The sequence below is a fragment of the Myotis myotis genome, unplaced genomic scaffold, assembly GCF_014108235.1.
Source record: "Myotis myotis isolate mMyoMyo1 unplaced genomic scaffold, mMyoMyo1.p scaffold_m19_p_7, whole genome shotgun sequence".
Taxonomy (NCBI): domain Eukaryota; kingdom Metazoa; phylum Chordata; class Mammalia; order Chiroptera; family Vespertilionidae; genus Myotis; species Myotis myotis.
In genome coordinates, this window is record NW_023416379.1 from 63875427 (window position 1) to 63891522 (window position 16096).

A 16096-nucleotide genomic window follows, 5' to 3' on the forward strand; every position below is an offset into this window, starting at 1 on the left:
TCCCAATCAATGCTACTATTTGCTGGGTATTTTTTAGGTTTGACTTGTGTCTTATTTCAAGTTTCCGTAAATAGGAAACTATAAAATACGTATAGATTTCATGATTTACCTGCTCGGTCATCAGACAGGCAGCACAGGGTTTGTCACCTAAGTGAATTCCTTACACCACCCACACCCCTTTCCCTGTGGCTCAGGGGAATGTATTATGAGGAGCCACAAAGTAGAGGGAGTAACCATGAGTGCTCCCCACCCCAAGGCAACAAATATACTCAGCAATTTTTTTATAATGAACCAAAAGACTTCAAAGAAGTTAAAAAGCACCCTTCATTAGTGATGACTGCCACAATTCACATGTGGCTTTACTAAATACTATATTTAGATGCAGTCAACATCACTTTGAAATAAAAACCTCTTGGTCTATTTAGTTCTTAATCACACTATGTTTGTACTTAAACAACAAAAAGAGGGCAAAACTTCTTTAAAACTAACACTAAACAAAATATATATGGACAAACAACTTTTTTACCCCGTGTTGATGTCTAGCCAAATCCAAGTCTCTGGAAAATGTTTTCTGACATGTGGATTCTCAACTGAAGAAAAGTCATAGGAATCTCCAAAGTTTCCATCATTTTCCTCCATGTACTCCACATCAAGTGATAGACTGTCATCTAAAAATAAACATTGGCAACTATTAGGAAAATTGTCACTCTTCTAGACAATGATTATAAACAATCCACAGAATCACAGCACCTTTCAGCTGAATGGGACTTTAGAGTTTATCTTGTCCAATCCTCTCATTTTGCAGATGAGCAATATGAGAAATTAAGTGACTTACCCAAGACCAAGTGGCCAGTTACATCCAAGACAGAAATAAAAATAAAAAAAACCTTTCCTGCCCCTATGGCCAATACCCCAAAAACTACTTACAGTTCCGTTGCTAAAGATTCAGTTAAATCACATTTTTAAAGCTACCTCCTTTCTTGCTATTCTCCTCTTTTTAGCTCTCTAATGCTGATCACCATTGCCTACACTGGCCATAAGATGCCACTAACTTTATTCTAATTTTAAAAACCATATTGCCATACAGACTCTGGATCACCTATCTCTATTTTTGCAACTCATCTATAAGTCTAAAATTCTTTCAAAATAAAATGTAAAAAAAGTATACTATAATAGGTACCAAGGATACAAAGATGAATGTAATGAGCTCCACTCTATGGAGGAGGTAGACAAATAGAAAACTGTAGCAAACAAGAATAGTTGATTTTACACAGAATCTGGATCATGAAAAAAAGTATGACTATGGGGGAAATTCGATTTTACATTGTTTTGGGCATTCCATTTTCCTTCCGTCTCCAAATAAAGAGTATCCCATGGGGGAAGCGGGAGTAAACTAAGTACAAAGGCATGTCCAGAATATGACAATTAGTACTAGGTAAAAGTGTCATACAATGAGGGGGAAAAAGAATGGCTGGGTCCATATTTTAAAATATCAAATACCCCATGCTAAAGGGTTTGCACATAATCCTTTAAGCCAGTGGTCGGCAAACTGCTACTCACAAGCCACATGCGGCTCTTTGGCCCCTTGAGTGTGGCTCTTCCTAAGCCTTCGGAGTACCCTAATTAAGTTAATAACAATGTACCTACCTATATAGTTTAAGTTTAAAAAATTTGGCTCTCTGCCGAAACCGGTTTGGCTCAGTGGATAGAGCGTCGGCCTGTGGACTGAAAGGTCCCAGGTTCGATTCCGGTCAAGGGCATGTACCTGGGTTGCGGGCATATCCCCAGTGGGAGATGTGCAGGAGGCAGCTGATCGATGTTTCCCTCTCATCGATGTTTCTAACTTTCTATCCCTCTCCCTTCCTCTCTGTAAAATATCAATAAAATATATTTTTAAAAAAAAATTTGGCTCTCAAAAGAAATTTCAATCGTTGTACTGTTGATATTTGGCTCTGTTGACTAATGAGTTTGCAGACCACTGCTTTAAGCAATGATGACCTATTGAAGGTTTTAAATGAATTAGAACCATGCTCGAGCCCATGTTTTATAGGCTAACTCTACCCTCAGTGTAAACCATGGTTTAGAGCTGGGGGAACATGGAGGTGGGCAAACTGTTAGGTAGGAAGCTACAGCCATGGTCAAGGAGGCACTGCTAGGAGCCTGAAACCAAAGAGAGGAGAGGGAGGATAACGTCAATAATTCTGTTTTATCTCTTGCACCGCATGATTGGATGAGCTCTGTGTGTGCCCAAGGCACCCTGCACTTCCCCCATCAGCACACTCTCCTACCTATATGTTGCTTTGCCCCACTAGACCAAGTTGGAAGCTCCATTGCCTTGCACATGTTAAGCATGCAATTAATATCATCACTATCCTTTGAATAATGAATGAACAAACTGGATTTGAGGGATAATATAATAGGTAATTGCAGACTTAGAAGAGTCAAACAAGCATTAAACACTTATATGCTTTTGAATTTAACCTCACAACAAACCCTGTAATACAAGTAATATTATTAGTCCTATACTTCAGGGAGAAAACTGAGGCTTAGAGAACCTAATTGATTTTCTCAGTCATAAGGTCAGAATTCAAAGCCAGAAGTATTTGGTGGGAAATTCCTTTCTTAACCACTATGCTTGTCCACGTCTGATGGGAAGAGAGGGTGAGTTCTGAGGTTTTTATTTGGACATCTGAGTAAATAATGATTTCATTAACAGAGATATGAAATCATATCAATTCAAGGAACCAATCAAAACATATTAAGGAACAGTGAGGTTGTAAGAAGAGACAAATCATAAATTTGGTTTGTGATATATTGGATTTAAGGTATTTGTGGGGCATCAGAGGGGTGCATAAACAGAGGGGTAAGACAAACAGTTGAGTTGTTCCAAAGTTGACTTTAAGGAGGACAATGTCATGGAAGGGTCTGGGGAAGTATTCTACCAAATTGAGTCACCATGTACTGGTAGTCCAGGCCAGCAATGGGAGGAAAACAGAGGCAGAGGAGCCAATAACTCAGAGTAACAAGAAGACCAACTAGGACATTTAATAGATTTTTAGGGGATTGAGGGAATATATAAGGCAGAAGGATAGGCATTTGAAATGTTAGGAGTAGAGCCATGTTCAGGTGATAATATGACCTTGGGTGACTATTATTTCCACAATGGTGATCACAAGACAGGACACATTAGATGGATTGACCACATGGACATTCAAATCTCTCAGGATGACAACAGGAGTAAGACTTTGAATCTTTTGTGAGAGCATCGAGGTAGAAAACGGGAATGGAAAAGTTGTTGACCTGAATTTTGATTAAAGGAGTTATAATTAAAACTTTATGAGCTTCAAATAACAAGGAGCTCTTAAGTGAAGATTGTTGAACAGTGGGTCTTAAAGTAACTAAGAAAAGATAGCTGAAAAAATACCTTGTGTACCTACTGATCCTGATCCCAAGGAGAGAGAGATAAATAACTGCTCATTTGAGAAGGTTTCTCATGATACAATACACTAGTAAGAGTATCAGGTCTCTTTTGTTACTATAAAAAGGTAGCAGAAGGTTCTCAGAAAAAGGTAAAGGATACAGGAAGTATTACTAACAAAGGTGAGTATTACAGTGGGCAACAGGAATTGATAAGATGAACAAAGATGGGTAAAAGCTGAGACTGACAAAGAGTGAATGAAAAAAGATATGATTGCTTGGAAGGCTGTCTAGGATAAATAATTATATGACGGGAGCTAAATGTTCCATATGTCTTTAATGTCATAATGACTCCCAAAATCTTTAAGACTATAAAATTTTCCTTTTAGTTTCAGGAAAGAGGCTCAGGTATGTAGCAAGAATGCCAAAGAGCTTGGTGTGGAGAAACTCAGAACATCTGACAGAAATAGGAATTTAGGGATAGAAACTGTGACAGTTCTGAAGCCTTTCAAGATGATATTAGTATAACTCGAAAGAAAACAGAACAAGTTCTAGAATTATTTATTCTCATTTCCTCAGTCAAAACATTTTATGATTTCTTCCTAAAAGTACACTTATTACTAGCTGAGTGACCAACTGTATGCAGCAGTCTAGGGAACTAGATGTGACCCCACCAGGAAGAACTCAGAATTATGTGATGATGACTGTGTGTGTGTGCACACATGCTTGTGTGTGTGTGTGTGTGCATTTGTGTGTGCACACCAATATACTTTACTAGAGGCCCAATGCACAAAATTCGTGCAAGAGTAGGTCTTCCTTCTCCCAGCTGCCGGCACTGGCTTCCCTCTGGCACCCAGGACTTGGGCTTCCCTCTAGCTGCCGGCAGGCACCAAGGACCCAGGCTTCCCTCACAACCCTGGCTTTATCTGGAAGGATGTCCAGAAGGACGTCCGGTCTAATTAGCATATTATACTTTTATTATTATAGGTGGTGAACATTCTAGGTGGACATCAAAAAGCTAGAGAACAAAATGTTTCAAAAACATATTGCTCTTTTTATCTAATTCCAAAATAACATCACAGTTTGCAATACAAATTGGAAGCATAGGATCTTCCAATATGTCCAAAAATGTCATCACCTGAAAGAATTACAGAGAGCAAATGGAAAGCATTAATTTCAGAGAAGCCCAGTTGAACATTCCATGTCATGCCCAGATGTACTCTTAAATACATTAAACTCCAAACATTTTAGGATAAGAGACCGAAAATAAATATCACAATATCCATGTTCAATATAAATAATGTTAAATAGCTGAGATGAAAGACTTAAATACTTGAAGATCACTTTACCAGGTTTTACTTACAAACACCATCAATGTAATCCTTCACAAGGCTGGCATCCGTCAATACCCAGAGGCCACATTCCTAGAAAGAATAATTAAAATTTTCTCTTAAAAGGTTAATGCTATCTAAATTGTCACAGCACTCTCCCTCATTTTTGCTCCTTTTTTTTATGCAGAATGTTAAAGTCATTTTTTTCACTCTTGCTCATTTTTGAGTGTTTAGATATGTACATGGGAATACATTCTCATTCTCTCTCTCCTCTCTCTCCTTCTCTCTCTCTCATATACAGACAGATACACACACACACACACACACACACACACACACACACGCATAACAAGTCAAGGAAAGTGATACAAAGGAAAAAAGTATTTGTTTAATGACAATTCCTTTAATTTCTCTAATAGTGAATTTTTCCATTTGCTTTTAAAACTGGAAGGATGATTGTCTTTCCACTTCAACTTACACTTATATAACACTCTGCACTTCAGCAATGCATTTAATAAAATATTAACACTTCATCAATTCAAATCATTAATTCTAAAAGTAATTGCAAGAGTAAAAATATTAATCTCTTTTCAAATAAACATACCTGAAAGACTGCAAAAGAATTCACAAACATGCCTAAATAATATCCCATGTTATAAAGTCCCAACTCCTGGACCACCTAAGGAGAAGATAAAATATATGGAATGGATCAATTCATACCAACCTGTTCTGTGCTGGGCAATATTTCTTATATATACTAGTAATTTAGATAAGACACAGCCCACATACTTATCAAATTTGAAAATGACACAAATGGAGAAATAATGAGTATGTAGATGTCTTGCTTATGATTCATTCAGTCAAAATTACATTTCTTATTTAAATTTGTTTTTACTCTGTTTAGCAATCAAGAGTTCCTAAGAATTATGGACTTGAGTTTTGCCCAAGAGGAATTGAAATGTCTACTGGATGACAAGACCAACACATAGAAGTCAGCATTAAAATGACCAATATGTTTGGCAGAGATAAGCAAAATTCAATGGTTAAACTAAGTTCTGCAAAATATCAGTTAAATTTTTTAAAAATAATACAAAGAGAGAATTCACAAATGATGAAATACAAATTATTAATAAGCAGAAAACATAGTCAACTTCATTGATAATCAAATCAATGCAAATTACAACATCTATGAGATAGTTTTTGCAGAGATATTTGCATGTATCACATTTGCAATGTTAATTTTTAAGAGCAGTATTCATTGTTAGCAAGAGTGAGTAAAATTGGCAGTTTCTAAAATAGTTAAACACAGAATTAGACTATGGCCTGGCAATTACACTCCTATGTATATACCCAAAAGAACTGAAAACAGAGATTCAAAGAGATCCTTGTATGCCAATGTTCATTGCAGCATTTAGTTACAATAGCCAAAAGGTGCAAACAACCTAAGCATCCATCAACAGAAGAATACATGAACAAGATGTGTTATATGCATACAACAGAATATTATTCAGCCGACAAAACATAGTTTTGGATACAAGCTACAATATGGAGGAACCTTGAAGACATTATGTTAAGTGAAATAAGGTAGACTGAAAAGGACAAATATTAAATGACTAAGTGGCCCGGTACACGAATTTGTGCACATTGAAAGGAAATTAATTAGAAGAAATATTTTAATATCGCTATTCACCCTTTCTCAATAATAGACATGTCAACCAAATTCACAATTGACAATGACAGATCAAAACACATGCATGCGATTGGAGCCAGCAAGACCTAGCATGTGCAAGTCAACTTAGCAATAGATAGATAGATAGATAGATAGATAGATAGATAGATAGATAGATATAAACTTGCTTAATTAAACTTGATTTCTGATTTAGCTAAACTTTTCCAGCCCAGTGAAGCACCCCAACATCTCTTTCAGGTAATTGCCAGCAACACAGCAGTAAATATCGACATGAAGCAGATTATTATTGTAGATCATGCATGGAGAACAAAGTGTAAAATATTTAACTATAGCAATGTTTGACTATATTCTGCACAGTGAGAAAACCTGAAGTCATTTTCAAGGTCCACTATTCCTTACTTCTTTTCAGTTGGGTCAAGTTTCTAAACTTTCTAAATCTCCATTCTCTGGCTAATGAAAAGAAAATAGGATTCCCCCGAGTCTCCTATCCCTACTCCAGGACTTCTATGAGGATCAAATGAGATGAGGCACAGGAAAATGCTTCACAGACACTTGGTTACAGTGTAAAATGTTTGCACCTGGCTATAAAGCAAGTCTTGTTCCTGGGCTGAAGAAACTCCAAAGATAGCTAGTCACTAGGGAGAGGAAGCCGGGTGTTGTTATGTGACATCATTACCCGGCGCCCACAGACACCGTTTCCAGGCTGGGCTGGGCTGTGGGCCACATTTTGTGCCATGGCAGTGTCAGCTGCGATTTGGTGGGCTGTTGCTCCAGAGTGGTGGTGGGGCCTGTGTCCCATTTGGGGGAAGCTGAATGTTGCTTTGTTGGCGCCAAGTCCACGCTGCCATTTCTCTATAAATGGCGAGCGCCCGTCACTGCAGCTCCTGCATTGAGTATCTGACCCGTAGTGGTCAGTGCACGTCATAGTGACCACTCAATGGGTGGAGGGACACTTAGCATATTGGCCTTTTATATATATAGATGCCACTTATATGAAATAGCTGAAATAGGCAAATTCATAAAGACGGAAGTAATTAGAGGTTTCCAAGGGCTGGAGGAAGGGAGGAATGGGGAATTATTCCTCAGTGATTACAGAGTCTCTGTTTGGAGTGATGAAATGTTTTGGAAAAATACTGGTGGTAGTTGTACAGCATTATGAATGTAAATGAATGAATGAATTGTACTTTTAAAAATTGTACTTATATTATATATATATATATATGTATATATATATATATATTACTACAATAAAAGAGTTAAAATATTATATACCCTTTTAGTAACTATTTTGATACATCTCCCTTGCTTACATTAGCATTAACCAGACAAATTAACACAAAGGCAGGAATAAAAATCATAAAAGATTACAAGTAGAAGTTCAAAAAACCAAACCAAGTTTAAAGTTAAACACCCATAACCAATGTTTCTGCTATGCTAACAACAACCACTATCGCATCCATGGTAAACAAACAGGGTGCTAGACTAGGCACCAAGAAGACAAAAACCAAATGAGAAAACAAAATGTCATATTACCTCAACAAGCTGGCAAATAGAGTTATTAGCCCAATACAGACATTGGAGACAGAGCCAGACATAATGGAGAGAAAAAGGTTTCAGTGCCACAGAACACAAAGGCATGCAAGATCACCTTCTGGTGACACACAGGCGTGAACTGATGCAATTTCCTAGGAAACAGCATCTAACTCATATAGATATCCCTCTTTCCTCACTGACTCAATAAAAAGACATTGCCAAGCTGCAGCAAAGGCTAACGAAGGAAAGGATGGTGTCTGAAAATTATTCCTGAAGGATCTCTTACACTTACTATTCCTCAACAGACTTATCAGAGTAGTTGCCAAATCAACTAGCCATTCAAAGAGTATAACTTCCATAAAAGACATCCAACCTGACAACACAGCACATGAAGCAGAACACTGGAAAAGCCAGCTCAAGATTTAAAATAAACCCAGTAAATAATGAGACAGGGAAAATATTATCAATAAAAAACAAGAACAAAAGATAACCAAAGGAAAATAATAGATATTAAAAATGTAATAGTTGACATAACAAACCCAATGTAAGAGATCAAAGTAGGAGACAGCTGATGAATGATCAGTGAGCTGAAAAGTCAAATGAGGAATTCTCCCAAAGAAATACAGAAAAGACAAAGAGATGAAAAACGTAAAAAGAAAAAGCTAAGAGATGCGAAGGAATAGAAGTGGCAATCTCTAAATAATGAGAGTCCTGGAAAAGAGAAAAATTAAAATGGAGAAGAGGAAATATATGAAGAAATAATTGGTGTCAGTTTCCAGAACTAAAAAATTTAAAAAGCAATCAATAATAACACAGAACTAAAATTATATACAATACCAACATGATCTGGGCAGAAGTGGGGAAGTTAAAATCTAATGAGGAGAGACAAAAAGAATGTACAAGAATATTATGAGAGTGCACTAAAATGATTGTCTTGTTAGATGAAGACACAAATGTTGATAATCTTAAGAAATCAGTAAGGATATTAATATAAGTATAGTTCGTGAGTTAAGGGCATCTATCATAGGAATAAAAATAGAATGTATAACTTGCAAAATCAGCAGAACAAAATTTGATCTATCCCATGAAAAGAAGAAAACAGAAACAAAAAAGAGTAGTATAAATTTTAAAATATAAAATAACAACTATAGTTGCAAATGAGGGGGGAGGGTGGGTGGGAGGAAGGTAATCAACCAAGGACCTTGTATGCATATATGCATGGCCCATGGACACAGACAATAGGGCACTGAGATCCTAAGGTAGGGGAGGAAGGGAGGAGGCAGGCTGGAGGAAAATGGGGGGAGTAGACATATGTAATACTTTCAACAATAAAGAATTATTTTTAAAAATTAAATATACAAATAAAATAAAAAAGCAGAAATTTTCTAATTAGAACAAGAAATACCACAAGAAATGTGTAAGTGGGTTAAATAAGCTTATCCTATATAATAAAAGCCTAATATGCTAAGTGTCCAGTCATCCAGTGACCGGTCAACTGTTCAACCAATCAAAGTGTAATATGCTAATGATATGCTAAGACCACTCAACCGCTCGTTATGACATGCACTGTCCACCAGGGGGTAGACAGTCAACTGGTTGAACAGTTGCTATGATATGCACTGACCACAAGGGGGCAGACGCTCCGACCAGTAGGTTAGCTTACTGCTGGGATCCGGCTGATCAGGACTAAGGGAGATGGGCCAGACATGCTCTGGAGCCCCCTGCGGTCCTTCCCACAATCCCTCCCCAGCTGGCCAACCTTTTGTGTCCCTCTCTAGCCGGCCCCAGTCAGGACTGGGCAAGACGGGGCCAGACACACTCTGGAGCCCTCCTGTAGTCCCTCCCCGGCCCCAGTCATGCACTGGTGGGGTCCCTCAGCCTGGCCTGCGCCCTCTCATAATCCGGGACCCCTCAGGGTATGTCGGAGAGCCAGTTTTGGCCCAATCCCGCAGGCCACCCCGAAGGACCCCACCCATGCACGAATTCGTGCACCAGGCCTCTAGTTAAAAGATATTGACTATCAGATTATATTAAAAAAACAAGTGCAAGTTATAGTTAAGTGCTAGCTGTACAATATACTTAAAACCAAAACTCACAAAAGGTTTAAAATAAAATGATAGGGCCCTAGCTGGTTTGGCTCAGTGAATAGAGCGTCAGCCTGTGGACTGATTCTATTCAAGGGCACATGCCTGGGTTGTGGACTCGATCCCCAATAGGGAGCAAGCAGGAGGCAGCTGATCAATAGTTCTTTCTTATCATTGATGTTTCTATCTCTTTCTCCCTCTCCCTTCCTCTCTGAAATCAATAAAAATACATTTAAAAATTAATTAATTAATTAATTAGTTAAATGATGGGAAAACACACCAGGCAGGTATAAACCTAAAGAAAGCTGAAGTAGCAATTTTAGTTATGGCAATATTTAATGTAAATATAAAAAGAGACAGAGAGACAGTGGTAGAGACAGGAAACACAGAGAGCATGAGCACCAGATAAAAGTGTGTGTGTTTGCGTGTGTGCGCACATGTGCACACATATAGGGATGAAAAAATAAAAATATTTAAGATGTTTATAAAGTTGTAAAATGATAGCTATTACTATATTCAGTTAAATCAATTGCAAGATGCTATATACTTTTTAGAATACTGTGAATTTTAGAAAAGGCAAGAGAAAAATATGACCAATAGGCTATAAATGAGTTGTGTTTGTTTTTTAAAGGATTGAAAAAAATTAGCTGTATAGACCGAAAAAAAGTATAATTTTCCTCAAGAGTATTAATTTTACAATAAGATGACCAAATTAGTATAAGCATATATATCTTTCTTCCTGCCATTGTTAATCACTGTACATAATCAACTAACAGGCATAAGTTATACAATCTAGATTTCAACTGGCACTCGTACACAAGGATAAATCAAGAACTTACAAATAAAACTGAAAGGACTAATAAATAGGGTATTCGTTTGTGTAACACTAGACATTCACATACTTCTTGCTTTGTAAATTTTCTGAAGTTTCACATGATTTCACTCCCTCAATACACTGCAAATTTCTGATTCAATGTGGACTGTAATCGTTTCTAACCATATGTGTAGCCAAATAGAAGGTATTTCAAAACTATCAAAAGCTCTCTGATCCGATGTCACCCAGAATTGGGCAAGTCAATTTCCCAGTACTGCCTCAAGAGTCTTAAATTAAAATATAGTATGAAAATGAGGGAAAACTGCAGGTGGCATTTCTCGTGTAAGACAGCAACGACAATGGACCACATAAGCCTCTTCCCAACATAATGACTGAAATGCAGATCCTAGTTCATTTGGAAGCTTTCCTGGGTATTAACTTCACCTGAAGAGGAACTAATGCAATTTCTTTTAGATATCTGAAGTCCTGAAATAGTTTCTCTTTCACGTGTATTTTTGGAAGGAGACACAGCTAAACTCACATTTTCCATTGTAATATCATTTGAGGCGTTCATCAGGTACACACTTTTGTCAACAGCTACAATCCCCACTAGCGAGTGGGGCTGTGTCACAGCGACCCTCAGAGAGACGTTCTCAGATGGCTCAGCACGAGGTTTACTCCAGAATAGGTTTACCTAAGAAAGGGAGAGAACTGGATTGATTTCACTGGTTAAAGCATTATTTACCAATAACAGAGCAACACTTCAAAATCTAGCAAAAATTCCACGGTTGCCTTGACTCAGAGATCATTCTGAAACCACACATAAGCCTTCTCTAGGAAAAGGAATTTTAAAAAGTAAAAAACTTTACTGCCACAGTGTTTGCAAGTGATGGAACGTCTCACAGTGGCATAAATCTAAATTACCCTTCACTCTCTATCTTTCCTCTTCCCTTTCTCCATCCCTCACAACTGAGCTCCCAGCCAGTGCTGGAGAGAAAGCAGCAGTACTACACATGTAGTAACTAAATATGAAGAGATTTAAGCATAGTTCTAGAAATGAATATAAATTTCTAACCAGTTTGGTTTAATGATACTTTTCCAAAGAAATATTACATTTCTTATACTTCACAAATATAAAGTTTTATTTTAAACATCATTACCTGAAACCTTACCTTATTTTCAAAATCAACCTGAATATGAATTTTTAGAGCATCATTTATAATTTCCCCATCATCTTCAATATAATACACCATGACACAGGCTTTTGGAGCCCAAGAATTTTCTGGTATTAAAGAGAAGGTTGTTGAATTTTGCTTGCCCACAGCCATCAACTGTCCCCTGGATATTACCTGAAAAACATAGTAGTTGAGTTTCATTTTATGTTAAAGCTAGTGAGAATTTCAACCACAGCTACATTTATCATGATTTTAACTATACACACAAATTTTTTTACTTAAACCAACTTCAAAGTCGATTTGAATGCCAGAAAGCCACCCTGACCAACACAGAGAGTACATGTAGGTTGGGAAATAGGAAAGGATAAGACAAAGCAACACTGACTGAGGCAACAGTAGTAGTTTCACTAAGACTCTATCTTTTGCATTATTTACAATAGCCAAGATCTGGAAGCAACCCACATGCTCACTGATAAACAATGGATAAAGAGGATGTAGTGGATATATACAATGGATATTAGCCAAAAAATAATGAAATCTTGCCATCTACAACAACATGGATGGTCTTAGAGGACATTATGCCAAGTGAAATAAGTCAGACAGAGAAAGAACAACACCACATGATTTCATATATATGTGGAATCTAAAGAGCAAAACAAATAAACAAAACAAAAAGAAACAAACTCATCGATACAGAGAACAAACTGATGATTGCCAGATAGAAGGAGGATGGGGGATGGGCAAAAAGATGAAGGGGTTAAGAGGTACAAACTGCCAGGTATAAAAATAGTCATGGGGCTATAAAGTGCAGCATAGAAAATATAGTCAATAATATTGTAATAACTATGTATGGTGTCAGATGGGTGCTAGCCTTATCAGGGTGATCACTTCATAAGGCATATAGATGTCTCGTCACTCTTTGTACACTTGAAACTAATATAATAGTATATGCCAACTATAATTTAAAATAAATAAATAATTTTTAAGAAATTTTTTAAAAGTCTATTTTTGAATGGAAGGAATACAGAGCATCTTTGGAAGACCTGGATTAGCAAAACTACAAGGCTAAGGGTAACAATTTTACTTTCTTTTTTGTTTTTCTTATATTTTATAATTTTCTGCAGTGAAGATATGGGGAATATCTAATATAAATTTAAATTTTAAAAGTTAAATTTTAAATGTAACGCAACATTTCATTACCTGTCTTAAATTGGAAATGCAAATATAGGCAAGAAAAGAAGACAGGCTATATTGTGATTACAGTATAAAAAAGACAGGCTAAAAAGTGTGAGGCTGAATTTTAAAAATAAGTAAGTTTAGCCTGGCCATTGTGGATCAGTGGTTGAGCATCAACCTATGAACTAGAAGGTCACGGTTTGATTCCCAGTCAGAGCACATGACTGAGTTGTGGGCTCAATCCCCAGTTTGGGGTGTACAGGAGGCAGCTGATCAATGATTTTCTCTCATCGTTGATGTTTCTATTTCTCCCCCTCTTCCTTCCTCTATGAAATTATTAAAAATATTTTTTAACTAGTATGTTTAGTCTAGACATAAGGTAGACACCATTTAAGATAATTCCATAATAGATCATAAATTTAGATTCTATAACAGATTACCATGTAGTTGAACTCCTTAAATTGCTTGTTGCCTCTAACCACCAACTCAAACGGTGATCCCACCTAGAAAAAACATCTTCATTAATATGTACATATTAATGGCATAAGAGTATAATTATATTACAATTATCAAGTGATTGTAAGCATTACCTTTATATTTTCATCTCTTGTTTTTAGCTGGATGTATGTTTTACTAGGAGACTTAAATACACCATAAGCTGCCATGCTATTCACACTATTAAGAAAAAAGGCCTATAACAAAAGAAAAGGGAGCTATAAAATTTTATTTTTTAGCAGCACCTTGAGAAAAGATTTACCCTGATGCACAATTACTGAAAAGCAAATACACTTTTACATTTTTTTCATGTAGGAAAAATACATTCCCCAGACACTAGATCTTTATCATTTCATAGCTTATACTATAAACAAAGTGATAGCTGTAAAACACAGAAGAGTGTCTTCATCTTCGTGATCTAAGAGGAATAAAAGCATAGTCCTAACTTATTTCAGAAACAAAGGTATATTATGGGGAAACATTGTGAGAAGGGAAAATGATACGAAAAAGGATTCCTTTCCTTTTCTCCACAACACAGAGCTCATTTACAAGCAAGAAATCATATTTGGCTCCTGCCAAAACACAATTTCAAGTGATTGAGAATCAACCTAGACTTGGAGTTTGGGGAGCTTCTCCACCATATTTTCAGTTTGCTATATTTTTCCATGCTTTTCAAAATGAATGAATGAGGAAGCATTCAGTATAACCTTGAGAGACTGTCATTAAATTAGTTTTAACACTTTCCCCCATTTTTAGAAATAGAAACATGTCCACTTCCTGTGCACTTTGACCTCCAGCAGATTGAATGCCTTACCACAAGGTTACAATTTTAATGATGCTACTGCAGTACCATAATGATGGAAAACAGATGGTACCTTTAATTGTAGCTGAGTGGAATTGTCCAGGATTGGGAATCCAATCTTTAAGATTCCATTCTGGGGGACAGAATAGTTTAGGACCTGGAAAGCTTCTATTTCCTGATTTCTATTATTCCATCCTCTCCCGTACTCTGTAGAGTTTCTCTGTATCACCATTATTGTTATATTATTCATTCTTTCTTCAAGAGTCAGTTGCTTGCCATCAGAACGTGCTACCTTCACCTAATAATCAAAACACAACATTTTAAAAACAGGTTACAAGAGAAGCCAAGGAGCCTGGCTGGCATGGCTCAGTGGTTGAGCATCGACCCATGAACCAGGAGGAAATGGTTCGATTCCTGGTCAGGGCACATGCCCGGGTTGCTGGCTCAATCCCCGGAGGGGGGGTGGGGGGGCGGTGTGTGCAGGAGTCAGCTGGTCAATGATTCTTTCTCATCACTGATGTTTCTATCTCTCTCTCCCTCTCTCTTCCTCTCTGAAATCAATAAAAATGTATTGAAAAAAGAGAAAGAGAAGTCAAGGATTTAAGTTCAGTTGAACCCAGTTTCCATCAATAAAACCAAACTATCAAAATTATTAGTGGCACCCTAACTTCCTGAAGATTCCACTGATGACTCCCTTCTTGATATTATAGCTTCTCTTGCCTTCAGTGGCTCCCCAACAACCTCCTTCACTTCACACCCCTCTTCCTCCATCCTCTCAGTGCCCTTCTTGGTTCCTTTTCCCTCTCCCTAAATGTGGAGATTTGTCAAAACCAAATTATCAATGATCTGTTCTTCTGTCTTCCTACTGCCATCCACACCTCACTCTGGAGCTCATGCTCAACACCTCTAATACCCTGCAGGATATTTCTACTTGTATAACCTTGTCATCTCAAATTCAACACATTTAAAACTGAGTAACCATCTCACCAGTCCTCTTTTTACTAACACCGCAATTCTGCCAGGCTTGTCTCTGAATTTTCCCTCCCTTTCCCCACCTCCCAAATCTAATGTACACCAAGTCTCATACTGTACTTCTCTCTTTCATCCTCTCCACTCCCACATCCACCACCACGAGGCTGCCAGCCTCCTGCACAGGCCCTTGATCAGTCCCCCTGGAACACTGCTTCCTCCATACCCCTCCACGTTCACAGGCTCCTAGGCTCTTCACTGCCTGGAGCATAAAGTTCAAACACGTATGTGAGCCATTTAGGATTCTCTACAACTCCTCAAGATCTGCCTCCTGTTTTCTTCTTGACGATTCCCAGACACAAGTTCTCTGCTGCAATTGCACTGGTCAAGTTGCGTCTCCGCTCATCTTGCCCGCCATCTCCCAACCCCACACCCAAACATTTAAAATCCTTGTTTGATCTTCTAACAAATAGCTTAAAGTTTCCCCTTCCACAGAGCATCCCTTTAATGACCCTCCTCCCTATCCCAAAGCCAATTCTTCCTCCCTCAGCTCTCATATACACATATATTTCAGAGAGGAAGGGAGAGGGAGAGAGAGAGAGAAACATCA

General features: G+C 37.6%; 1 protein-coding gene across 1 annotated transcript in view; it reads right to left on the reverse strand.

The window, feature by feature from the left end:
* The window catches only part of CD109 (CD109 molecule), a 114492-nt gene that overhangs the window by 33498 nt on the left and 64898 nt on the right, over nucleotides 1–16096 (reverse strand). The window contains exons 11-18 of the mRNA XM_036316684.1: nucleotides 14591–14815; nucleotides 13811–13912; nucleotides 13661–13723; nucleotides 12042–12218; nucleotides 11411–11563; nucleotides 5353–5427; nucleotides 4781–4841; nucleotides 527–668 (exon numbers count right to left, since the gene is read on the reverse strand). Coding sequence (XP_036172577.1) covers nucleotides 527–668; nucleotides 4781–4841; nucleotides 5353–5427; nucleotides 11411–11563; nucleotides 12042–12218; nucleotides 13661–13723; nucleotides 13811–13912; nucleotides 14591–14815 — 998 coding nt within the window. The remainder of the gene's footprint in view (nucleotides 1–526; nucleotides 669–4780; nucleotides 4842–5352; nucleotides 5428–11410; nucleotides 11564–12041; nucleotides 12219–13660; nucleotides 13724–13810; nucleotides 13913–14590; nucleotides 14816–16096) is intronic.